This window comes from Equus przewalskii, chromosome 12 (assembly GCF_037783145.1).
Source record: "Equus przewalskii isolate Varuska chromosome 12, EquPr2, whole genome shotgun sequence".
Classification (NCBI taxonomy): Eukaryota; Metazoa; Chordata; class Mammalia; order Perissodactyla; family Equidae; genus Equus; species Equus przewalskii.
This window is the reverse complement of record NC_091842.1, coordinates 10,833,944-10,859,801: the sequence shown is the minus strand read 5'-3', so window position 1 is coordinate 10,859,801 and position 25,858 is coordinate 10,833,944. Positions and strand designations below refer to the sequence as shown.

General features: G+C 45.7%; 1 protein-coding gene and 1 long non-coding RNA gene across 3 annotated transcripts in view; one reads left to right on the top strand and one right to left on the bottom strand.

Annotated features, from left to right (window-relative positions):
• The window catches only part of HIP1 (huntingtin interacting protein 1), a 149,130-nt gene extending 147,359 nt beyond the window's left edge, over positions 1 to 1,771 (bottom strand). Inside the window, exon 1 of one of the 2 annotated variants that reach the window (XM_070567732.1) lies at positions 1,568 to 1,771. In XM_070567732.1, coding sequence (XP_070423833.1) covers positions 1,568 to 1,687 — 120 coding nt within the window. In that variant the 5' untranslated portion in view covers positions 1,688 to 1,771. The remainder of the gene's footprint in view (positions 1 to 1,567) is intronic. The other variant, XM_070567733.1, reaches the window with a different exon arrangement.
• A 1,985-nt stretch (positions 1,772 to 3,756) lies between these two features.
• LOC139074946 (uncharacterized) lies at positions 3,757 to 25,593 on the top strand. The gene is made up of 3 exons (XR_011524975.1): positions 3,757 to 4,073; positions 20,624 to 20,789; positions 25,460 to 25,593. It is a non-coding gene; the product is annotated as an uncharacterized lncRNA (long non-coding RNA).
• The last annotated feature ends 265 nt before the right edge of the window (positions 25,594 to 25,858 follow it).

The following is a 25,858-nucleotide window of genomic DNA, read 5'->3' as shown; positions in this document are numbered from 1 at the left end:
TTTTTGCTCATTTGAGACTCTAGAAGGAATAAGTTATCACAAAGCAACACCTATTTATTTTTCTTTTCCATTAAGAAAAAGAAAAACATTCACACCATTTCCTGGAACAAGAAGCCTCGTGTGACCAGGCAGCCAGGCGAGGCAGTAACACCCGTGGCAGACGGGCAGAAGGAAAGCTTCCTTTTCAGTGGTCCAGGCCACAAAGCCAGAGAACAAGCCTCACACTCAGCTGGACGCCAACGGCCATCTCTCCCATCCTGCCTGGGGTAGGATGACCCAGGGAGGGGACACTCCCAAATTTACATCACCCAGACACACCTGCGACAGGACAGGCCGGCCAGAGGCGTCTGGAAAGAGAAGAGGATGAAGTCCCCAGGGGTGAAAAGCTTTAATCTTTGCAAGATTCCATATATAGAACACTCCGACAGGTCGTTATAATCTTTTCTATCCAAAACCCCAAAACTCTTCCCTCACGCTGTCCCGCATTTCGGGGAGAAGCAGAACGCAGCAGGGGAACCGGCCTCTGGCAGTGGCGGCCCAGCTGGGTCTCCAAAGCTTCCACTCCGAGCCAGAGGACAGAACGAATCTGCCCGGCGGACTCTGGCACTGGGATTAAAACAAGTGCTGTGCCCTTTCAAACGGATTTTGCACACGAACGAGCTGATGCACACCAGAAACGTGTCAGCTTTATTCAGTCAAATCGATACACCAGGCACGAAAACTCGGAGGTAAAAATGGATTGTGGCTGTTTGTTGATGACACTGAGGAATTTTGGCCCCCAGCCCTGGCCGGACAAATAGGGCAGTCTGCCTATTAGCTGTCAGGCATATCTTGGGGGATGGAACCAAAACCCCAAGCTGGGGCTCTGGGCACCCCTGGGCAGCTCATCCTGACCAGCGGCTGGCTGTCCGGCCAAGCGCCTCCATTCCTGCCCCGGGCCGGCCCCCTCCTCCAGCCCCCAGTCACTTTCCAGGCTCGGCCACACTTCGCATTTCCTACATTCCTTCTCACCGCTCAGACCCCTTCGGCCCGGCCCGGGGAGGCCGACGGCTGGGGTGGTGTGAGCCAAGCAAGAGGCACCAGGAAGGGGGGTGCTCGGCGTGGGGGGAATGTCAGTGCAACCGAGAAGCGATCGCGAGGGGAGGAAGGGGCTCCCCATCCTTCACATCCCCAACCCAGCGCCCCACTCTCCGCCGCCACACTTGCGTCTCCGACTGGCCCCCCAGTGCGCTTTCCCTTCCATTCGGCCCCTTTTCGGTGTCTTTCCCTCTCACCTCTCCCGTGACCCCTGCCCAGTCCCGCCGGGACCAGCCACCCTCGGTCGCGCCGCCCTGATCACGCCAGCTCCTCGGAGCCGCCCTGCCCTTTTCCCCAGGCCAGCTGGGATGCCCGGGTCCCCGACCTTCCCAGGATCGCCTCGACCTGAGCACCAGATGCACCCTCCCGCCCCCCTTGCCCCGTCCTCCCCTGGGCCTGCAAGACCCTTATTCCCTTCAAAGCCCCTCCGGGAGACTGCATCTCTCCTGGTGCCCCAGCCGTGCATATCCCGGGGTACCCCGGTCCTCACCTGAGTTCGCTCGAAGCTCTCCCGCTCGGCCGCTTCCATCCCCGTGCCCACCCCGCGCCGGCTCAGCACCTTGGGCAGGGGGTTGGGCACCTGCTTCATGGAGCTGGCCATCCGGTCCATGTCGCCGCGCAGAGCCGACTCAGGGGCCCTCGGCCGCCCCGGGATCCCCACGGCGCAGCCCGCCCCGCCCCACCCGCTGGGATCCGGCGCTAACGGGACGGCCCCCGCCTCCCATTGGCTGCGAGCGCTGCTACTCTCCGGAGGCCCCGCCCCGCCCAGAGGCTTCCCCGCCCGCCCCCGCCCCGCCGGAGCCCCTCGGCGCGCCCCGCCCGGCTGGGCCCTGGGGACCGCGAGGCGCGCCGTGACCGGCCCGGAGGCCCGTCCATCACCGGGGGCGGGGCCTGGGGCTGCCCTGACCTGCCCCCGCCGCCCGGCGCGCCGCTCTCCGCGCCCCCGCCCGCGTCCGCCCCCTCCCCGCGCGCCGCGCTCTGGGGCTGCTGGGGGCGCTGCGCCGTCCCGGCGTGGTGGGCGGGGGTCACGCTGGCCCGGGCGGCGCGCCTCCCGCAGGGAGCCCGGGCCTGCCTGCGAATAGCCTGTTTACAGTTTTCGTGCCGGGGATGAGAGAGCGCGGGGTGGACCGGCTCGGCGGTCGGAGCCCCGGGAAGCGCTGCGCCCAGGCCCGGCGCCCGCAGGCAGGGCCCGCGTCTGCCAGACCTGGCGGCCGTGGGGGGCTCCCCGATTTCCTCCCTCATCCTGGCCCTGCCCTGAATCCCTGCCCGTCCCCTTTGGAATCCTCGCAGAGCTGGGAGCGCTGGGCCGGGTCAGTGGGTACCTCCCGGCACCTTCTTTGCAAACCCCTCATTGTCTGGACCCGGCCAGAACGTATTCGTTAGCAGAAAGCCGTATAGACACTTGTTTATCCACGGCTCTGGGCCAACCCTCCTTTCCTGCTCAGAAGTCAGCCGAGGTGCCGACAGGCGGAGGGAAGTGTGATCCTCAGCGGAGATGCTGAAGAAAGAAGTTTTCTATTCAATTTTGGTGTTAAAAAAATGTTTTGCAACTCAAAGAAAGGCATTAAAAAATTTTAAGAGCTTTTTGTAAAAATTCACACACTCAATAGAGAAATGAAACGGGTGAGCCTTTGCGGGCACTAGGGAGCCACCGAAGGCTTTTGCGCAGACCTGTGCTTTGCCGGGCTGGCCCTGTGTGGGCGGGATTGTGGGCAGACAGGGAGGGAGGGCACTAACGGGGAGACTCCAGCAGTAGCTGAGAGACCAGGAGGGGCTACCCGGGAGTGGAGAGGAGAAAGTTTCCTCCTGTGGGAGGTTGTGTGAGGAGGCGTGGACAAAGGGAATGCGGAGAGGGAGGAGGCAGTGATGGGGCCTGAATTTCTGGAGAGGAGGGATTGATTGACAATGTGATGGAAGGGAATTGCCCTGAGACTTCATTTGCATAGCAAGCACGCTGGTTTCACCGTTACTTAAACTGAGGGCCGCGTTGGGGAGTGTTTGGGGACCGTGATGGGTGTGTGAGTCGGAGCTGCAGCGGGAAAGGAATTGCACCCTGGAAGGGCTAATTGAATTGAAGAAGGAACTATGTGCAAAATTGTGACCTGGAATAAGGGGATCAGCCAGGGAGGGCAAAGCACCCAGGGATTAGAACAGTGGGAAGCTGTTACCAGCCCTAGACCTGAGGGGACACGGGGAGGGCGCTGTACCGGAGCCAGTCGGAGCTCTAGTCGTGAGAGGGGAGGCACCTGATAAGGGCTGTGGCCTTAAGTAGAAAACCAGTCCCTGGGAGAGCCTGATCCCTCTCCCGTTCTCTGATTTCCTACTAGTGCCTCCCATTGGCCAAACCCAGCGGGAAGGAGGGCAAGGAGGATGCGTGAGTCCTGCTCCCACCCCTCCTTCCGGGCACAGAGCCGAGTAGAGAAGAGTGGAGGCTGGACCTAGAGCGGCCAACGGAGGTTTCCAGCAAGGGCTACAAGGAAAACAAACGAGGTTCATCAGAATATTACCCCTGTGTGCCCATTTTTTGTCCGGCCCCCACCCCACGCTTTGGACCCAGCTTAAGAGTGATTTATGATCCTTTTCCCAGAGTTTATGGTTTCAATAAACACGGGCCCTTTAACCAGGGATTAAGGGATCAGCCTACTTCTTATTAGAATAAACCCGCCTAGGAATCAGGAATTCGTGGTTTGGAGACACCCTTTGGAGAAAGACTCAACGAATTACCTTCCTCTGTGAAACTCGGAAATAAATAAAAATAAGGATTTCCCACTTGCTGCAGCAGCAAAAATTCTTTGCCAAGGGCTGAGGGAAACTCTCCTCCAGGATGTAAACTACAGGACTCTACTCGCCTCCTTCAGCTGCCCGGCTTCCAGACATGGAATCCTGATCTCTGGGAAGCCGCAGTGGGATGTGTGCGATTGCCTGCCTCTCCGTAATGTAAATATTCCTACACCACACCTAGTTTGGATCTGACTTTGCATCTGGTATGAGGATAGGTAAGCTGATCACACTATTTCTACAGGTTTCTGGAGGCCAGGTACACGTTTTAGTAGTTTTAATGAGATATAACAATATACACTGAACTGCATATATTTAAAGTATAAAATTTGATGAGTTTTGACATATATACACCCATGAACCCACCAAAAAATCAAGGTCATAAACATATCCATCACCCCCCAGGGGTTTCCTCTGCCCCTTTGTAATTCATCCTTTTCTCCTCCCAAATCCCTATGCTTAGACAACTTTTTTGTTTTTTTTTTTTTGGTTAGGAAGATTGGCTCTGAGCTAACATCTGTGCCAGTCTCCCTCTATTTTGTATGTCGGTCACTGCTACAGCATGGCGTGATGAGTGGTGTAGGTCCGTGCCCAGGATCTGAACCCACAAAACTGGGCTGCCAAAGTGGAGCCTGCCGAACTTAACCATTATGCCACCCAGCCAGCCCCTGCTTAGGCAACTATTGATCTGCTTTCTGCCACTATAGGTTAGTTGCTTTTTCTAAAATTTTATATAAATTTATATAAATACAGGATGTAATTCTCTTTGGTGTGGCTTTTTTCACTAATAGTTACTTTGAAATTTATGTATGTTGTTATATATATCAGTGGTTTGTTCCTTTTCATTGCTGAGTAGTATTCCAGTGTATGGATGGTCTCCAATTTGTTTATGCATTTATCCACCTGCTCATGGACATTTAGATTCTTTCTAGTTTTTGACTATTACCAAAAAATCCCTGCTATGAACAGTCACGTATAAGTCTTTCTATGAACATATGTTTTTGTTTCTCTTGGGTGAATACCTAGGACTGAATATCTGGGTTGTGTGGTAGATTAATGTTTAACTTTTCAGGAAATTGCCAAATTGTTTTCCAGAATGGTTGAGCTATTTTACATTCCTACCATCAGTGTACAAGAGTTCCATTTGTTTCACATCCTCGTCAACACTTGGTATAGTCAGTCTTTTTAATTTTAGCCATTCTAGTGAGTGTGTGGTTATATCTCATTGGTGTTTAAGTTTGCATTTCCCCAGTAACTAATGATGTTGAGTGTTTTTCAGATGTTTATTTGACATCTGTATATTCTCTTTGGTAAAGTGTTTACTTAAATCTTTTGCCCATTTATAAAAACATTTTATATTGAAGTAATATAGACTTATAGAAGAGTTGCAAGACAGTACAAAGAGTCTGCATATACCCTTCCCCTAGCTTCTTCTATAACCCATGTTAGCATCTTACATGACCAGGGCGCAATTTTTAAAACCAAGAAATTAACACTGGTACAGCACTATTAACTGCAGACTTTGAATTTCACCGTCTACTAATGTCTTTATTCTGTCCTAGGACCCAATCTAGCATTGTACGTGTCTTTAGTTGTCACGTTTTCTTAGTCTCCAATCTGTGACGTTCCTCAGTCTTTCCTCATCTTTTATGACATTGACACTTTTGAATAGTACTGACCACATATTCTGTAGACAGTGCCTTAATTTGAGCTTACCTGATGTTTCTCTTGATTGGATTGATGTTATGAATTTCTGGAAAAAATACCTTCTCATCACATTCTCTATCAGGGGTGCATACTGTCGATGTGTCTTGTTACTGATGATGTTAAGTTCCATACTTGGTTAAGGTGCTGTCTATCATGTTTCTCCACTATAACATTACTATTTTGCCATTTGTAATTAATAAAAGTTTGGGGCAGATACTTTGAGACTATGCAAATATCCTGTTTCTCCTTAAAATTTTTTGCCCATCTTTTAATTGGGTTGTTTGTCTTCTTATTGAACTCCTAAGTGAGTTTAGCAAAGCGGCAGGAGTCAGAGTCAGTATAAAAAATTTGATTGTATTTCTACACACCAGCAATTAACAATCAGAAATTGAAATTTAAAAAACAATGCCATTTACAATAGCATCAAAAATATGAAGTACTTGCGGATAAATTTGACAAAAGATGGAAAGACATATGCACTGAAAACTATAAAACATTGCTGACAGAAAGTGAAGATTTAAATAATAGAGAGATGTACCATGTTCATGATCTGAGACTGAATTTTGTTAAGATGCCAGTTCTCCCAAAATTGACCTATAGATTCAATGCAGTTCTGATCAAAATTCCGGCAAACGTTTTTTGTAGAAACTATTAAGATGATTCTAAAATTTACATGAAAAGAACATAGAACATCCAAAACAACTTTGAAGAAGAACACATTTCAAGTACTTTCATTATAAGATCAAGACTTATTCTGAAGCTACAGTAATCAAAGCAGTGTAGTATTGATGAAAAGGTGGATATGTCAATCAGTAGAACAGATTAGAGTCCAGAGACAGACCTGCGAATATATGGTCAATTGATTTTCCGCAATGGTGCAGGCAATGCAATGGAAGAAAGAAAATCTTTCAACAAATGCTGCTAGAACAATTGGATAACCATATGCCAAAAAAAAAAAAAGAACCTCAATCCTTTCCTCACACCATATACGAAAATTAACTTAAAATGGGTCATAGACCTAAGTGTAAAAACTGATACCATAAAACTTATAAAAGAAAATAAGAGAAAATCTTGGTGACCTTGGGTTTGGCAACGAGTTCTCAAATACAACACCAAAGGCATGAAGCATAAAAGGGGGAAAAATCAATAAATAGGACTTCATCAAAATTAAAACTTTTGGTCTTCAAAAGAATGCTATGAAAATGAAAAGCAAGGCACGAAATCGGAAAGATATTTCCAAATCATTTATCCAACAAAGGACTTACATTTAGAATATACCAGGTATACATTTTTTAAAAAATTATTTTATTGAGGTCATACTGGTTTATAACATTGTGTAATGTGAGGTGTACATTATCATATATCAGTTTCTGTAAAGACTGCATCGTGCTCACCACCAGTAGTCTAGTTTTTATCTGTCACCATACATATGTGCCCCTTTACCCCTTTCTCCCACCCCGCACCCACTTCCCCTCTGGTAACCGCTAATCTATTTTCCATATCCATGTGTTTATCTTCTACACATGAGTGAAAGCATATGGTGTTTGTCTTTGTCTGGCTTCTTTCACTTAGCATAAGACCCTCAAGGTCCATCCATGTTGTTGTGAATGGGCTGATTTTTTCTTTTTTATGGCTGAGTAGTATTCCATTGTATATATATACCACGTCTTCTTTATCCAGTCATCAGTCAATGGGCAGTTGGGTTGCTTCCACGTCTTGGCTGTTGTGACTAATGCTGCAATGAACATAGGGGTGCATAAGTCTCTTTGAATTGTTGATTTCAAGTTATTTGCATAAATACCCAGTAGTGGGATAGCTGGGTTGTATGGTATTTCTATTTTTAATTTTTTCAGAAATCTCCATATTGTTTTCCATAGTGGCTGCACCAGTTTGCATTCCCACCAGCAGTGTGTGAGGGTTCCCTTTTCTCCACATCCTCTCCAACGTTATTTTTTGTCTTGTTAGTGATAGCCATTCTGATGGGTGTGAGGTGATATCTCATTGTAGTTTTGATTTGCATTTCCCTAATAATTAGTGATGTTGAGCATCTTTTCATGTGCCTGTTGACCATCTGTATCTCTTCTTTGGAAAAATGTCTGTTCATATCCTCTGTGCATTTTTTGATTGGGTTGTTTATTTTTGTTGTTGTTGAGTTGTATGCATTCTTTATATATTTTGGAAGTTAACCACTTGTCAGATATACGATTTGCAAATATTTTCCCCCACTTGGTGGGTGGTCTTTTCATTTTGTTCCTGGTTTCCTTTGCCTTGCAGAAGCTTCTTAGTCTGATGTAGTCCTACGTGTTTATTTTTTCCTTGGTTTCCCCTGCCTGAGTAGACATGGTATTCAAAAAGGTGCTGCTAAGACTGATGTCAAAGGGTGCACTGCCTATATTTTCTTCTAGGAGTTTTATGGTTTCAGGTCTTACATTCAAGTCTTTAGTCCATTCTGAGTTAATTTTTGTGTGTGGTGTAAGATAATGGTCTACTTTAGTTCTTTTGCATGTGGCTGTCCAGTTTCCCCAACACCATTTATTGAAGAGAACTTTACTTCTCCATTGTATGTTCTTGGCTCCTTTGTCAAAAATTAGCTGTCTATAGATGTGTGGTCCTATTTCTGGGCTTTCAATTCTGTTCCATTGATCTGTGAGTCTGTTTTTGTGCCGGTACCATGCTGTTTTGATTGCTAGAGCTTTGTAGTATACTTCGAAGTCAAGTATGAAGTCTGATGCCTCCAGCTTTGTTCTTTTTTCTCAGGATTGGTTTGGCTATTCGGGGTCTTTTGTTGTTCCATACAAATTTTAGGGTTGTCCATCTATTTCCATGAAGAATGTCGTTGGGATTCTGATTGAGATTGCATTGAATCTGTAGATTGCTTTAGGTAATATAGACATTCTAACCATGTTTATTCTTCCAATCCGTGAGCATGGAATATCTTTCCATTTCTTTATGTCTTCTTCAATTTCTTTCAATAATGTCTTATAGTTTTCAGAGTATACATCTTTCACCTCCTTGATTAAATTTATTCCTAGATATTTTATTCTTTTTGTTGTCATTGTAAATAGGATTGTATTCTTAACTTCTCTTTCTGCTATTTTGTCATTAAAGTATAGAAATGCAACTGATTTTTTTTTTAAAGATTTTATTTTTTTCCTTTTTCTCCCCAAAGCCCCCCGGTACATAGTTGTATATTCTTCGTTGTGGGTCCTTCTAGTTGTGGCATGTGGGACGCTGCCTCAGCGTGGTTTGATGAGCAGTGCCATGTCCGTGCCCAGGATTCGAACCAACGAAACACTGGGCCGCCTGCAGTGGAGCGCGCGAACTTAACCACTCGGCCACGGGGCCAGCCCCGAAATGCAACTGATTTTTGTAGATTGATTTTGTACCCTGAAACTTTGCTGTAGTTGTTGATTATTTCTAATAGTTTTATGATGGATTCTTTAGAATTTTCTATATATAGAATCATGTCATCCACAGACAGCAAGAATTTTACTTCTTCCTTTCCAATTTGGATACCTTTTATTTCTTTCTCTTGCCTAATTGCTCTGGACAAAACCTCCAGTACTATGTTGAATAAGAGTGGTATGGGGCCGGCCCGATGGCGCAGTGGTTAAGTTCGCATGTTATGCTTCTCGGCAGCCCGGGGTTCACCAGTTCAGACACTGGGTGCAGACATGGCACTGCTTGGCAAAAGCTGTGCTGTGGTAGGCGTCCCACGTATAAAGTAGAGGAAGATGGGCATGGATGTTAGCTCAGGGCCAGTCTTCCTCAGAAAAAGAGGAGGATTGGCAGTAGTTAGCTCAGGGCTAATCTTGCTCCAAAAAAAAAAAAGACTAGTGAGAGCAGGCACACTTGTCTTGTTCCTGTTCTCCGAGGGATGGTGTCAGTTTTTCCCCATTGAGTATGGTGTTAGCTGTGGCTTTGTCATATATGGCCTTTATTATGTTGAAGTACTTTCCTTCTATACCCATTTTATTGAGAGTTTTTATCATAAATGGATGTTGGATCTTGTCAAATGCTTTCTCTGCATCTATTGAGGTCATCATGTGGTTTTTATTCCTCATTTTGTTAATGAGGTGTATCACATTGATTGATTTGTGGATGTTGAACTATGCCCATGTCCCTGGTATAAATCCCACTTGATCATGGTGTATGATCCTTTTAATGTATTGCTGTATTAGATTTGACTATATATATATATATATTTTTTTTTTGGGGGGGAGGAAGATTGGCCCTGAGCTAACATGCGTGTCCATCTTCCTCTGTTTTATATGTAGGAGGCCACCACAGTATGTCTTGATGAGTGGTGTATAGGTCCGTGCCCAGGATCCAAACCTGCGAACCCAGGCCGCTGAAGCAGAGCATGCAAACCTAACCACTATGCCACCAGCCTGGCCCCAATGGTTTGCTATTATTTGTCAAGGATTTTTGCATCTATGTTCATTGGCAATATTGGCCTGTAATTTTCCTTCTTTGTGTTGTCCTTGTCTGGTTTTGGTATCAGGGTAATGTTGGCCTCGTAGAATGAGTTAGGAAGTCTTCCATCTTCTTCAATTTTTTTTGCAATAGTTTGAGAAGGATAGGTATTAATTCTTTGAATGTTTGGTAGAATTCTCCAGAGAAGCCATCTGGCCTGGATTTTTGTTTTTTGGGAGGGTTTTGATTACTGTTTCTATCTCTACTGGTGATGGGTCTATTCAGATTCTCTATTTCTTATTGATTCAGTTTTGGGATGTTGTATGAGTCTAATAATTTACCCATTTCTTCTAGGTTATCCAGTTTGTTAGCATATAGTTTTTCATAGTATTTCTCTTATAATTCTTTGTATTTCTGTGATATCCATTGTAATTTCTCCTCTTTTTTCTTTTTTGCTGAGGAAGATTTTCCCTGAGCTAACATCTGTTGCCAGTCTTCCTCCACTTTGCATGTGGGTTGCTGCCACAGCATCACTGCCGACTAGTAATGTAGGTCTGTGCCCAGGAGCTGAACCCAGGCCACTGAAGCAGAGTGTGCTGAATTCACCCAAGACCCACAGGGTCTGCTACACCTCTTTCATTTTCAATCTTATTTATTTGCACATTCTCTCTTTTTTTCTTAGTCAGTCTGGCTGATGGTTTGTCAGTTTTGTTTATTTGCTCAAAGAATCAGCTCTTAATTTCATCGATCCTTTCTATTGTTTTTTTTAATGTCTATTTCATTTATTTCTGCTCTAATTTTTATTATTTCCTTCCTTCTGCTGACTTTGGGTTTTGTTCTTTTTCTAGTTCTGTTAGGTGTAGTTTAAGAATCCCTGCTTGTTTCTTGTTGGTTGAGGTAGGCCTGTATTATTATAAATTTCCCTCTTAGTGCCACCTTTACTGCATCTTATAAGAGTTAGTATGTCGTGTTTTCATTTTAGTTTGTCTCCAGGTATTTTTTGATTTCTCTTTTGATTTCTTCATTGATTCAATCAGTAACACCATGATCAGTAGCATGTTATTTGATCTCCACATATTTGTGACTTTCCATGCTTTTTTCTTGTAGTTGATTTCTAGTTTCATAGCATTGTGATATGAAAAGATATTTGATATGATTTCAATCTTCTTAAATTTATTGAGGCTTATCTTGTTTTCCAACATATGGTCTGTCTTTGAGAATGTTCCATGTGCACTTGAGAAGAATGTGTATTCTGTTGTTGTTGGATGGAACGTTCTATATATATCTGTTAAAGTCCATTTGGTCTAGTGTTTCATTTAAGGCCACTGTTTCCTTGTTGACATTCTATCTGGCGATCTATCCATTGATCTAAGTGGGGTGTTGAGCTCCCCTACTGTTATTGTGTTGCTGTCAATTTCTCCCTTTAGGTCTGTTAGTGGTTGCTTTATGTACTTTGGTGCTCCTGTTTTAGATGAATATATATTCATAAGCATTATGTCGTTTTGGTGAAATGTCCCTTTTATCATTATATACTGCCCCTCTTTGTCTCTCATTGTCCTTTTTATCTTGAAGTCTGCTTTGTCTGACATAAGTATGGCAACACTTGCTTTCTTTTGCTTGACTATTTCTTGGAGTATTGTCTTCCATCCCTTCACTCTGAGCCTGTGTTTGTCTTTAGAGCTGAGATGTGTTTCCTGGAGACAGCATATTGTTGGGTCTTGTTTTTCAATCCATCCAGGCACTCTGTGTCTTTAGATTGGAGAATTCAATCCATTTATATTTAGAGTGATTATTGATATAAGAGGGCTTAATAGTGCCATTTTACCTCTTGTTTTCTGGTTGTTTTCTATTTCTATTGTTTCTTTTCCCTTCTATTTCTGACTGCCATTTCAGTTTGGTGATTTTCTATGATGGTTTTCTCAGTTTTCTCTTTATTTATGACTTGTGGCTCTGCTCTGATTTTTTGTTTAGTGGTTACCATGAGGTTTGTATAAAAGATCTCATAGATGAGATAGTCCATTTTCTGATAGCCTCTTGTCTCCATTAGCCTAAGCAGGTTCCATCCCTCTCCTGTTCCCCTTCTAAGATATTGTCACAAATTATTCTGTTTTGTGTTGTGAGTTTGTGATTAAAGTGAAGTGTTTATAGTTATTTTTGCTGCTTTCCTTCTCTTTATCTTTTATGTTATAATAGTTTCCTAACCTATTCTGAGGTAGAATTGTAATTTTCTCATTTTGTCTATTTGTCTCCTTGCTCAAAGCTTTGTAAAACTTTGGTTTTTTGTTTCAGGGAGGAGTTCGTTATTTCTTGTAAGGTGGGTCAAATGGTAATGAACTCCCTCAGCTTTTGTTTGTCTGGGAAAACTTTTATTTCTCCATCATATCTGAAGGATAGTTTAACTGGATAGAGTATTCTTGGCTGAAATTTTTTGTTTTTCAGTACTTTGAACATAACATTCCATTCTCTCCTCACCTGTAAGGTTTCTGCTGAGAAATCCACTGAAAGCCTGATAGGGGTTCCTTTGTAGGTTATTTTCTTCTGCCTTCTTTTTCTCTTTATCATTGACTTTTGCCAGTTTTAATATATGCCTTGGAGAAGGTCTTTTTGCATTGATGTAATTAGGAGTTCTATTGGCTTCATGTACTTGTAAGTCCAGTTCTTTCCCCAGGCTTGGGAAGTTCTCAGCTATTATTTCTTTGAACAAGCTCTCTGCTCCTTTCTCCTCTTCTCCTTCTTAGATACCTATAATCCTTATGTTGCTTTTCCTAATTGAGTCAGATATTTCTTGACTCAATGAAGAATTTCTTCATTTTTTAAAAATCTTAGTTCTCTCCTCTCCTCCATCTGAAGCATTTCTATATTTCTATCCTCTGAGTCACTAATTCTGTCCTCCATAACATCTGCTGTATCTTATATGGTTTCTAGATTATTTTTTTATCTCATTAATTGTGCTCTTCACATCCAGAATTTCTGTTTGGTTTTTTTTTAGAGCTTCAGTCTCTTTGATGAAGTGTTCCTTCTGCTCATTAATTTTATTCCTGAGCTCACCAAACTGTCTTTCTGAGTTTTCTTGTAACTTGTTGAGTTTCTTTATGACAACTATTTTGAATTCTCTGTCATTTAGATTGCAAACTTCTGTGACTTCTGGATTGGTTTCTGGAGACTTGTCATTTTTGTTTTCCTCTGAAGTGTTACTATAGCTCTTCATGGTGTTTGATAAATTGATCCTTTGCTGATGCATCTGTGGTAGTATCAGGTCACAGATTCCACCTGCAACCACTGGGGTGGGGGCAGAAGCTGTATTTTCTAATTGCACTCTGTCTGCTGGTAGTTGTGCCAGTAGAGCCACTTGGCATTTGCGTGGGCTGGCCACAGCCTCTTGGCAGGTTGTGCTCATGTGAGTAGGGCCTCTGCACTTGGTGAGCAGTTTGCAGACCACAGGCGGGGTGTCTGTGCTCTGCCAGCAGGTCACTCTCATGCTGGGCCACTGTGCTCAGCAAGGGACCAACTGAGCTGCTGCACCAGGAGGAAGGGGTGCTTTCTCTTGTGTTGGTCAGTGCTGCACTCATGGGCAGTTCAACTGAGCTGCAGTACTAGGCTGGAGGGGCGCCTGTGCGAGGGCTGAGTTGCCACCACTCAGTGGGGAGTGTTACCACAGGCAGGGCCATGATGGCATGGTGAGCACTTCTGCAGACCAAGATACAACTCTCAAAGCACTCACACATGGGCCAGGCTGCCCCTATCCCCACTTACAGTCGTGCCTGGCCAGCCACTGTGGGAGGATCTGCAAAATGGCTCACTGACACTGGGGAGGAGGAGGAGTGCAGTCACCCCATTCCATTGCTTCTCAGGGATCCAGTCCACCCACCTTCAGATGTATGGCTGCATGGATCTCTCAGGCATCCTGTTGTGCTGTGTAGGGAATCCTCTGCTGGTTAATGGATGTCCGTTTAGTTGTGACTTAGAGGGGAGAGACAAAGGGAACAACTCACTCTGCCATGAAGCTAATGTCATTCCCCCAGGTATACATTTTTAAAGTTTACTTGGTTTGGGTTTTGGATTGTCCACAGAGATCAGGATGATTTTGGTACAAGAGCACCACATAGAGGACCACAAAGGGGATTTACAGGGACAGGGATCTGCGTCTGAGCCTCTGCTCCACTGAATTTTCATTGCAGGTTCTTGGGCAAGTTACTTAATGCTCTGAGGCTCTTACCCAACCGTAAAGCAGGAAGATAGTAATGCAAGCTTTCATCCATTCAGCAGACATTGCTGAGTGCCAACTCTGGAGGAAGCACAATCCTACTCAGGCTATAAGTTTACTGCTTGGTCGTGGATGCATGTCCTACACAAGGAGGCAAGTGCTAGAGTAGAGGAATGAGAGTGGCATGTTTCTCCAAATATTTGGGGGATTAAACAAGAATAGGATCCCATTCATGCAAAATTCTCTCTCTATATGTGTACATGAATACAGAATAAAAAAAAGGATAGAGTTAGGTCTATATTTATTGAATCATAGGGATGTCCATGATAAATTGTCAAGTGGAAAAGCAGGAAGATGCAAAGTAGTGTGTATAGAATGATTCTACTTTGGTAAAAACCAGCCAACAAACTTCCCATATAGCTGTATAGATGCTTTCGTGTGTGAATGAACACAGAAAAGGGGGTGAAAGGATATAATCCAGGCTCCACAGGGTAGAGGTAGGGTTATATAGAGAGGGAGATTATTGCTTCCGTATATCTGTTAATTGAAAAAATGAAAGTAAGAAAGTTTAAACATAATAGTTGATAAACACAGAAACAACAAAAACACATCCCAAGAAGAGGTTTGCATGTTGGTTAAGACACACTCTTAGCTTATTACTAGCTGGTGCATGGTGTGAGCTCTAAGACTGAAAGCTTCCCTTTAGTTATGTAGGAATGACTGATTTGTAAATAAAGGCTTTGCCAGGTCCTGAAATGTTCATGCCAGTACTCAAACTGTTAAGAGTGTGCTTGGGGCAGGGGGGAGTCACAACAGATCGGAAAGAAGGGTGGTGACCAGTAAGGGGCAGCAGACCCCACCAGGCTCTAGACCCTGGTAAGTGCTCCACACCTCACCAGGGCAGATAAGCTGGAATGGAGTGCCTCTCCTGGTTGAATCAGGAGCTAAGGCAGAACCTGAAACAGGAACCAGGGGCCGTGTCAAGTCAGGAGCCAGGGAGACAGGAACTAAGCCAAAATGGGAAGCCAAGCCAAAGCCAGATAGGCAGCCTGCAGGCCAGGAGTGGGCAGACAGCATTGAACTGACCCCAGTGATGGACCAGGGTCGAGTATCTGCAGGGTAAGCTGGTCTCATCCTGCACTAGCTAAATAATGCCATCGACCAAGATGAGGAATACTTTGAGGGAAAGGTAAGTTCATTTGTGGACACACCAAGGATCTCATGCCACACAGAGATGTCCATCAGGCTATGGGAACATCACGGGGGCTGTCAGAGCTGTGATGTAAGTTGAGTGTCACCCTCCCAGAGATGGCAGGAGAAGCTGTGGGCCTGGATGAGAGAAGAGAGGAGGATCAAGACAGAAACTTGGAGCAAGCCACACACTGGGAGAAAACATTTGCAAAACATTTATCCAACAAAAGACGTGTATTTAGAATATACCAAGCATACATTTTTAAAGTTTACCTGGTTGTAAATTATTCACACAAGTCAGGATGACTAAGGAACAAGAGGACAGCGTAGGACACCAAGTCCAGGATTTGCAATGACAGGGATCTGGGCCTGAGCTTCAGCCCCACTGTGTTTAGTGATCACTCGGGCAAGTGATAAGAAGCATCCACAAGAAATGGTCAAGGAAAAGAAGCTAACGGAGACTGAGGAGATGAGGTAGAGACTGAGGAAATGAAGAATGAGAGCTAGAAGGGAGGCCAGCAGATTGCAATGTCGTGGAGCCCAGGCAGGAGAGCATTGCAAGGAAAAGGGTGGCTTTCTTTTTGAGAGTCAAAGAATGGAGAGAGGTCAGGGAAGGACGACTGGGGATGAGACCTAGAAAGAGGAAGTGTATGCCTCTGACAGAGCAGTTGAAATAAATGTATGGAGGCTGCAAAGCTCAGGTGTCCCCAAGGTTTGATGATTCGCTAGGACTCAGGGAACTCACTGCGAGCTGTTGTATTCATGTCACAGTTTATTACAGCAAAAGGATAAAGGATACAGATTAAAATCTGCCAAGAGAAGAGTCCCAGAGGGTTCCACACAAAGAGCTCTCAGTCACCCCCTCCTGGTGAAGTCACAGACAGCGCTAACTTCTCCCAGCATTGACAGGTGACAACATGCCAACCAGGGAAGCTCCCCCAAGCCTGTGTGCAGAGTTTTATTGAGGCTTCATCACATAGACATGGCGGCCATGTGTGTGGCTGACCTTTAGTCTCCAGCCCCTCCAAAGGTCAAGGGGATACTGCGTGGCCCAAAGCCTCCGTGACAAATCACATTGTCAGATTGTCCAGTGTGGCCAGGCCCCCAGGTAAACAAAGACCCTCTTATCAGGCAGGTCATTCCAAGGGCTTCGAGATCTCCTCCCAGGAGCTGAAGGCAAAGGCCAGACCTCTCTTTGGGCGAGGTCAATTCTTTACTACATAGATGCTGGATTACATTGAGTTGAGAAGCGAATTAAATATGAGCCGGGGAAGTAGTCGCTGTGGCACTATTCCAAAACATGTTCCAGGAAAAACAAAGGTAAAGGGCTCCATGGAAAAACGGGGAGGAGCAGATAAATGGAAAGATAAGGAGGGGCTGCCGGGCTGCAGGATTCAGGGACAGTGCAGAGATAGTCCAGGGCCATGAGAGAGACGATGGGCTGGAAGAATCTTGATTGTGTCCAGAGAGGACTGAGTTTGGGAGAGGAATTCTACAGCGAGGGTGAGGCTCCCCGTCTGGTGGTAAGATTCTGAAGTGGGACAGGGTGTCTCTTCCTAGAGAGGTAGAAGCAAGGAATTGAGTGGTGGGAGTTGATAGGGCTGTGAGAGGCCAGAGCAAAATTAGAAGCAAAGTTGCAGTTGCCTGAAGGGAGAAATCTGTGAACAGGGGTGTGGCAGGGTACTATTTTGAGAGACGTCCCTGAGGTCCTCCCGAAGGATTCCCTTTCCCTCTGCCCCTTACCCAGTGGCGTTTACTGCCTCAGGGGATGAGATATACTGCAGAAAAGCAGAAGAAATGCTGTGGGGTTGCAGAAGCCTAGGGTTTGGGTTTCAAAAGCCTGGAAGGGCACAGCTACGCCGTAAACAATGGATTGGGAAGAAGGGCAGACGGGTCAGGCTATGCCATTCCCAGACCAGAGAAAGTTCTCTGACCAGGGGTCTGGGGAGAGCCAGGAGGCGTGCAGATTGCTTAGACAATGGTCTGGTTCTTGCAAATGGGCTCTTTATCCTGGCTGCCCAGGCTGAGTCCTGGGGTTGGAGGGGCTTCTGATGCAAACCACAGAGAGTTCTGGAGAATCTGGTGGAGAGGGAATCCACATTCTCCTTTTCCTGGGTGGGTCCCAGTGCAGCATGAAGGTCCTGGAGACCCCCTGAGCTGGCAGGGAGAGACCCGAGAGAGCCCCCGGAGCCCCATGTGCTCCAGCTTGGTGCAGGGAGCCCCTGAAGATTTCCCGTGAACCCAAGAGCTGTGGGCTGTGGCCCAGGGAGCTGGCAGACCCGGAAAGGTGGACATGGAATGAACTGAAGGGACCAGGCTCTGAGGGCAGGGAGGCCACAAGGACTTCTCAGGGGTGTCAGTGTGGACGGACCATGACAATCAAGGGCCTAATGTCCTCCCCCCCCCCCCCAGCCCCAATTCCTTGGCACTGTAAGCGCCCCCTGGAGAAAGTCACCAAGAGGCCCTGAACTGCTGGAGATGAGTTCTGCCCTCTGGAAGGCCAGGAGCTCAAAGGAGAACTCCAGCTCAGTTATGGAAAAACAAAGCACGTTTCTTATACATCTGACTGCGAACTGTCCAGTCTGGATACCTAAGACTTATCGATCTGCGAAGGACTGATTTCTGTTGCAGTGTTCGGACCAAACTGCCATTAGTGTTGGCCCAGGATTCCGTTTTTCAATGCCCTATCAGTTTTTCTTTCTTTCTTTTTAATTTGCAAAAGGATTTTTTAAATTAGGGTGTAATTGACATGAAACATTATATTAGTTTCAGATGTACAACATAATGATATTCGTATATATTGTGAAATGATCACCACAATAAGTCTGGTTAACACCCATCACCATACATAGTTAGAATTTTTTTCTTGTGATGAGAGCTTTTAAGACTTACTCTCTTAGCAACTTTCAAATATGCAAGACAGCATTATCTATAGTCGCTGTGCTGTACATTACATCCTCATAACTTATTTATTTTATGACGGGAAGTTTATACCTTTTGATTCCCTTCACCCATTTTGTTCCCCCCCACTTCCACCCTCTGCCTCGGGCAACCACCAATCTGTTCTTTGTGTCTACGAGCTGGGGTGTTTGTGGGTTTTTTATGGATTTCATGTATAAGTGAGATCATATGGTATTTGTCTTTCTTTGTCTAAGTTTATTTCACTTAGCATAATGCCCTCAAGGTCCATACATGTTGTTGCAAATGGCAAAATTTCATTCTTTTTTGTGGCTGAATAATATTCCATTGAATACATATACCACATTTTTCTTTAGCCATTCATCCATCGATGGACACTTAGGTGGTTTCCATATCTTGGCTATTATAAATAATGCCACGATGAACGTGGAGGTGCATATATCTTTTCAAGTTAGTGTTTTCATTTTCTTTAGATAAATACCCAGAAGAGGAATTACTGGATCATATGGTAGTTCTATTTTTTTTTAAATTTTTTTTTGCTGAGGAAGATTTGCCTTGAGCTAACATCTGTTGCCAATCTCCTCTTTTTGCTGAGGAAGTTTTGCTCTGAGCTAACATCTGTTGCCAATCTTCCTCTTTTTGTATGTGAGCCGCCACCACAGTATGGTCAATGACAAGTGGTGTAGGTCCACGCCTGGGAACCAAACCTGGGCCACTGAAGCAGAGCGTGCTGAACTTAACCACTAGGCCACCGGGGCTGGCCCGGGTAGCTGTATTTTTGATTTTTGAGGAAGCTCCATGCTGTTTCCCATAGTGGCTGCATCAATTTACATTCCCACAACAGTGCACAAGGGTTCCCTTTTCTCCACATCCTCACCAACACTTGTTATTTCTTGTCTTTTTGATGATAGCCATTCCAACAGGTGTGAAGCAATATCTCACTGTGGTTTCGATTTGCATTTCCCTGATGATTAGCGATGCTGAGCAGCTTTTCATGTGCCCGTTGGCCATCTGTATGTCTTCTTTGGAAAAATGTCTATTTGGATCCTCTATTTTTCACTCAGATTGTTTGGAGTTTTTTGCTATTGAGTGGTATGAGTTCTTTGTTTTGGATATTAACCCGTTATCAGATATATGATTTACAAATATTTTCTCTCACGTAGTAGTTGCCTTTTCACTTTGTCGATGGCTTTCCTTTGCTGTGCGGAAGCATTTTAGTTTGATGTGGTCCCACTCATTTATTTTTGCTCTTTGTTGCCTTTGCTTTTGGTGTCAAATCCAAACACTCACCACCAACAGTGGTCAGGGAGCTGACTGCCTATGTTTTCTCCTAGGACTTTTATGGTTCAGGTCTTACATTCAATTCTTTCATCCATTTTGAGTTAATTTTTGTCTTTGGTGCAAGATAGTTTTGATGTAGGAGAGGCCAGTTTTCCCAACACCATTTATTGAAGAGACTGTCTTTTCCCCATTATATATTCTTGGCTTCTTTGTTGTAAATTGACCACATATGCATGGATTTATTTCTAGGCTGTCTCTTCTGTTCCATTGATCTATGTGTCTGTTTTTGATACCTACCATACTGTTTTGATTAATATATCTTTGTAATATAGTTTGAAATAAGGGAGCATGATGCCTCCAGCTTTGTTCTCCTTTCTCAAGATTACTTTGATTATTCAGGGTCTTTTGTGGTTCCATAAAAATCTTAGGATTGTTTGTTCTATTTCTGTGAAAAATGCCGTTGGAATTTTGATAGAGATTGCGTTGAATCTGTAGATTGCTTTGGGTAGTGTGGATAAGTTTGCTTGATGATGAGGAAACACAGACTTTCTTGAATAATACTTTTTCTCTGTAGTTTCTAGCTGTCTCTAACCAATGAAACAGGTTGCAAAGATCATTTTTGGGAAGGATGGTAGGAGCCAGCCAGACTCCCGCAGCAGAGAGCAAAAGAGGGTGGAGGCCCTGTGAGTGGAGTGTGGGGCTTCTGTAGGCAGCAGGAGACTGCCCCATAGTGGGTGGCAGGGCATATGGGAAAGAGGGCCAAAGGCAATCTGAGTTCTCAATTACGCCTCGTGATGAAGCAAGGTCCCCTAAAAAACCCATTTCCTTGAAAGACCCTTTGTCCTTCCCAGGGCCACATCTGCGTCTTCCTGAACATGCAACAGGGCCTAGGAATGGGCTATTATGAGCTGAATTATGGACCCTCAAATTCATATGTTGAAGTCCTAACCCCAAGTCCTTCAGAATGTGGCTGTATTTGGAGATAGTGTCTTTGGAGCGGTAATTAAGTTAAATGAGGTCATTAGAATGAGCCCTAATCCACTATGACAGGTGTCCTTATAAGAAGAGGAGATTAGGACACAGACACACAGAAGGAAGACCATGTGAGGACACAGGGAGAGGGCGACCATCCCCCAGCCAAGGACAGAGGTCCCAGAAGGAACCAGCCCTGCTGACACCTTGATCTCGGACTTCCAGCCTCCAGAATCGTGAGAAAGTAAGTTTCTGTTGCTTAAGCCACCTGGTCTGTGGCACTTTGTCATGGCAGCCCAAGCACACTGAGATGCTTCCCACCCACAACCTTAACCCTCTCCCTCTAATGCGAGGCTCTCACCTCCTCTTCCAGGACTTACACACCTCTGTAAATATACTCAGTTGAGAAACACAGGAGAGCAGAACTTTGCTTGTATTTCCATCTTGCCACTTGTCCTGTGTCTCCAGTCCCATCTCCCATTCATTCACTGAATGTCTCTGGCTGATTTTGTGCGGGGCACAAGGACGTCACAGGCAAAGGAACGGACGTGGTCCCCGCCTACGTGGAGATTTGAGTCTGGTGACAAGACATTGTTAGCCTGACACATAATACCATAGACACACAAATGCCATGGATTCAAAAACAGGGTGAATCGCTTGAAGCAGAAAGGTGTAGAGGGAGGAGCAAGAGCTTTGGAGTCAGACACAGCTGGGTTCTAACCTTCCATTCTTGCCTGTTTTTCATCAGTTACATATTTAATGACCAATTACTATCCGTGTCCAGAGACATAGAACATATACGGTCCACAGAAGATACCATCCTTGCCCTTAAGTACTAGTCAGAAAATGTTCTTAGGCTCCGGCACATAACTTATAACTGTGTCAGTTTCCAGTGATGAAGAAATACTGGCCGAGTGCCTACTATCTGTTGGTCTGCAGTGGGTCCAGATATGAATGAGAAAAGCAACGGTATCATAGAGCTTTGGTGGCAAAAAAATAATAATAGTAATTCTGGCTAATTCAAACACAAGGGAATTTATAGGAAGACTATCTGGCAGGACTAGTTACACAATTTGGAGAGGCTGGTGCAAAATGCAAATACAGGGCCACTTGTTCAGAAAGGATTATGAATTTCAAGACAACAACAGCAGAGCATTAAACCAAATGTGGGAACCTTCCAAGTGCAAGATGTTGTGCAACTGCACACATAGGTCACACGTCCGTGAAGCAACGCCAGCCCTGCAGTTAGAGCAGAACAGGCAGGAGAATTAGGCTTGTAAATGAGGGAACCGTGGCAACTCCCAAGGACTCATACAGTGATTTTAAAATATGTTCACAAAATCTTTAATACTCCTCCATTCAAGGCGTGGAGCCTAGTTTTCCTCTCCTTGAAAGTGGGCTGGACATAGTGACTCGCTTCTAATGTAGAGAACAAAGCAGAAGTGACAGTCTGTGACTTCAGAGACCAGGTCATAAAAGACACTGCAGCTTGTTTGGAGGAGGGTCAGCTGCCATGTCATGAGGACCCTCAAGCAGCCTAGGGAGAGGCCCACATGGAAGGAACTCAGGAACCCTGCCATCAGCCACGTATGTGACTGAGTCATCATGGGAGCTGATCCTACAGCCACAGTCAAGCCTTCAGATGACTGCGGCTCCTGCCGGCCCACTGAATGAAACCACATGAGAAACCCTAAGCTGCTAACACCTGGCTAAGCTATTCCCAAACTCCTGACTGTGGGATAATAAATGTTTATTGTTTCAGTCACTACGTTTTGGGGCAATTTGTTACACAGCAGTAGATAACCAATACAGCGCAGAAGCTGGAGTCACAGGAAATGTCTTGTAGTAGAAACTGTTGGGTGGATCCATCCATTCCTTCTTCAGCCTTCACTCACTTGCTCAAGATTCAAAACCTTGGGAGAGAGTATCTGAGCTTAGGTCAGGCTGAGGAGGACAGTGAGAGGAAGGGTGGCGTCCCTTCGGCAGTTTTCTGTTTGAATGGGCAGGCACTTGGGTTTCCCCTTCCTCCACGGCTGTCCCTACTGAGAGAGGAACGAGGAAAGAGCCCAGGTTCAACAGGAGTCTGCTACTTCTGCTTAGGGCACTCAAATTCTTAACACAGGAAAGAGGAACTCACAAGAAAGGTGGCCAGTGAGGGTCAGAGGAGAGCTCTTGCTTTCCTGAGTCTGTGGGATGCGAGATGCTGCCTGCCCTTAAAGGAGTTGCAGACATCAGTAGCAGAGAAAGAAGGAGATGGTGGGTCTGGAATCTTCTCAGCGCCCAGTGTACCAGGCAGCTGGCCACTTCTCCTTGGACAGTGAGGCTGTGAAGCCAGGGAAAGTGCAGACTGTGGCATCAGCTGACCTGGCGCCAAGTGCCAGACCCACTTGCTAACCATACACTGATCACTTCACCTTTCCGATGCCCAACTTCCTTATCTGTAAAATGGAGATTGAACTAATTCCTACCTCAGCAAACTGTTGGATCCAAGAAAATAATGCTGTCTTTTTCTTTTTTCCCTTTAAAAAATTTTATTTTTATCAAAGTTGTAATGTATAGATACATTACATATACATGTAATGTATAGTTGTAATGTATAATGCATATTTTTAAATATCAAATACTTCTCTAAGCCTAATAACCAAAAAAAGCAGTCTTCTTCTTTTCCTTCTTCTCCTCTCCTCTCCTCCTATCATTTCCCAGAGGCAGCCACTTTCAATTCAGTGTCCCTTGGAAGCTCCAGGAATTCTAGAAACATTTTATTTGAATTTCATTTAAATATTTTTTTGGAGGAAGATTGGCCCTGAGCTAACATCCACTGCCAATCTTCCTCTTTTTGCTGAGGAAGACTGGCCCTGAGCTAACATCTGTACCCATCTTCCTCTGCTTTACACGTGGGACACCTACCACAGCATGGCTTGATGAGCGGTGCCATGTCTGCACCCGGGATCCGAACCAGTGAACCCCAGGCTGCCAAAGCGGAAGGTGTACACTTAACTGCTGTGCCACAGGGCCTGCCCCTTAAATGATATATTTTTAACCCTTTAAAAAGCAATGACCCAAGCGACACCTCACCAAAATATGTTATAAAACAAATTTTGACATACAGGAGATTATTGATTGATTTTATAACTTCACGTCTTTTTTTCTTTTTTTAAAGATTTTATTTTTTTCCTTTTTCTCCCCAAAGCCCCCCGGTACATAGTTGTATGTTCTTTGTTGTGGGTCCTTCTAGTTGCGGCGTTTGGGACGCTGCTTCAGCGTGGTTTGATGAGCAGTGCCATGTCCACGCCCAGGATTCGAACCAACGAAACACTGGGCCACCTGCAGTGAAGCGCACAAACTTAAGCACTCGGCCACAGGGCCAGCCCCTTCACTTCTAAACTTGAAATTATAAATGTCAGTTTTACTTGGTTTTCACATTGTGGTTCTGTAAAAGATTTTATTTGAAAAAAGTTTCCCTAATTACAAAAAAAAAAGATTTGAAAACCTCTGAGACGATGGTTTTGAAAATGCTTCATATACTATTAGACACCGAGGAGAACATCCTGGCCCTCAGAGAGTGGGGAGCAGCATCTGCAGGGCATCCAGGCGCTCTGAAGAGTGTGGCATGAGTCCCCCGCCCTGGGGACCTCTGATCCAACGCACCTGAGACCCTCCTGCCAGAAGTTAGAATCCAGCTGTGCCACCAAATCCTGGAATTCAAGACCTCCCATCTCCAGGCGTGCCCATCTCCCGTTCCAGGCCCCTTACTCTCCACTAACAGGGATTGAGAGGGATCCGATCTTCCCTGAGTCCATTTTGGCTTCCCTGGGCATCAAGACCCTCCAGGGCCAGCAGGGAGTCTTGCCCACTAGGAAAAACCCAGCTCCCCTGATGCATCTCGTCAAGAGAGGCCCAGAGAGCCCTGCACAGTGGGGGTAAATCCACCCTCCCCCGGCAGAGATCAAGCGTGAGATCCACACAGGGAACCAAACCACACCTCCAGGGCTCTTCCTCGCCATCCAGGGGTCAGCAGAGGGCCTGCGTGCTCTGGGTAACCGGCTGCCCACCTACCCCCTTCCTGGCCTTGCCCCACCATCTGCCTTGACTGCACAGGACTCACCTCCTTGGGCCTCTCATCCTTGTTACGTCAGCAGCCCTGAGAAGCCCAGACCCCCAGGTCACACCTCTCCTCTCTGCTCTAATCCCCACACAGCTCCATCCATGCCCATCTTGTCCCCACCTCCTACCTCCCCCCAGTTCTAGAAACCCCTCTACTGTATACTCTGGAACTCATGTCTGTCAGCAGCAAAACTCCTTATCCCCTCGCCCTTCGCTCACCTTCCCGCTAATGAAAGCTGGGTCTCTGCTCAGGCTGCTGTTTTGCAGCTGTCTTGGAGGGGGGGGGGGTCTCTTTCTCCCAGGCCCTACCGCTGGGAGCGGGGTAGGTGTCTTCCCGGCTCCTCAGGGGTGCTTCCACACTATCCTCCCTGCCTCTCTCCTTCACACCCTCAGCCTCCACTCTTGTGTCATCAGCTACACCGCGCAGCACTCCTCACTGCTGGTGCCATTTACTGCCCTGCCGCGGTCACCCTGCCTCACTTCCTGATTGTAGTAATCATGTCTTTCACTCTCTGATGCTTTGCCATCTTGGTACCTAGCTGACCCTGGAGGGATTACGCCTCCCCTGGTTAGCTAACTCCCAGAGACAGCAAATAACTCACCTGCGAGCACCTTTCGCATACAAACCAACCGAGTCCGCACTCTAACCACCTCCTTTATGGAGCTTTCACACCATGGGCCACTACCCCCCTGCCCTAATCGCCCACCACCAGAAAACTGGGGACAGTCCCTAAGTCCCAGAGCCCACTAAATATTCAAACTAGCCAATCCCAAACCTGCTTACTCTGTCTCACCCATTCCTTCCCACAGAAACCACAACAAAGGTTCTTGCCCATGTTTCCCCCGCTCCCTGTGCCTCCTGACCGACCTGGTGCTTCCCCGTGTGGCCCTGTGTGGTGTGGCGTGCCCCTCCTCTTGGGATCTGTGAGTATAACAAACCATCTCTTCAATGTAGTCATCTCCTGATCTATTGGTCTTGCCATACCTGAATTATAATAAAACCTGCATTTTAAGACGTTGATGACTTTAGCTTCCTGGCTCACTGCCACTCCTGCCAACATCCCGTCCTGATTCCTGGTGATTGCCATATGAACAAAGATGATCTTTCCACGCCCCGGCCTCTCAGTTCCTTGTCTGCCACCCAGTCTCAGCCACGCAATCCCAAGTTCATACCCTTAACCTCATAGGTATCAATCACCCAATTTTGTG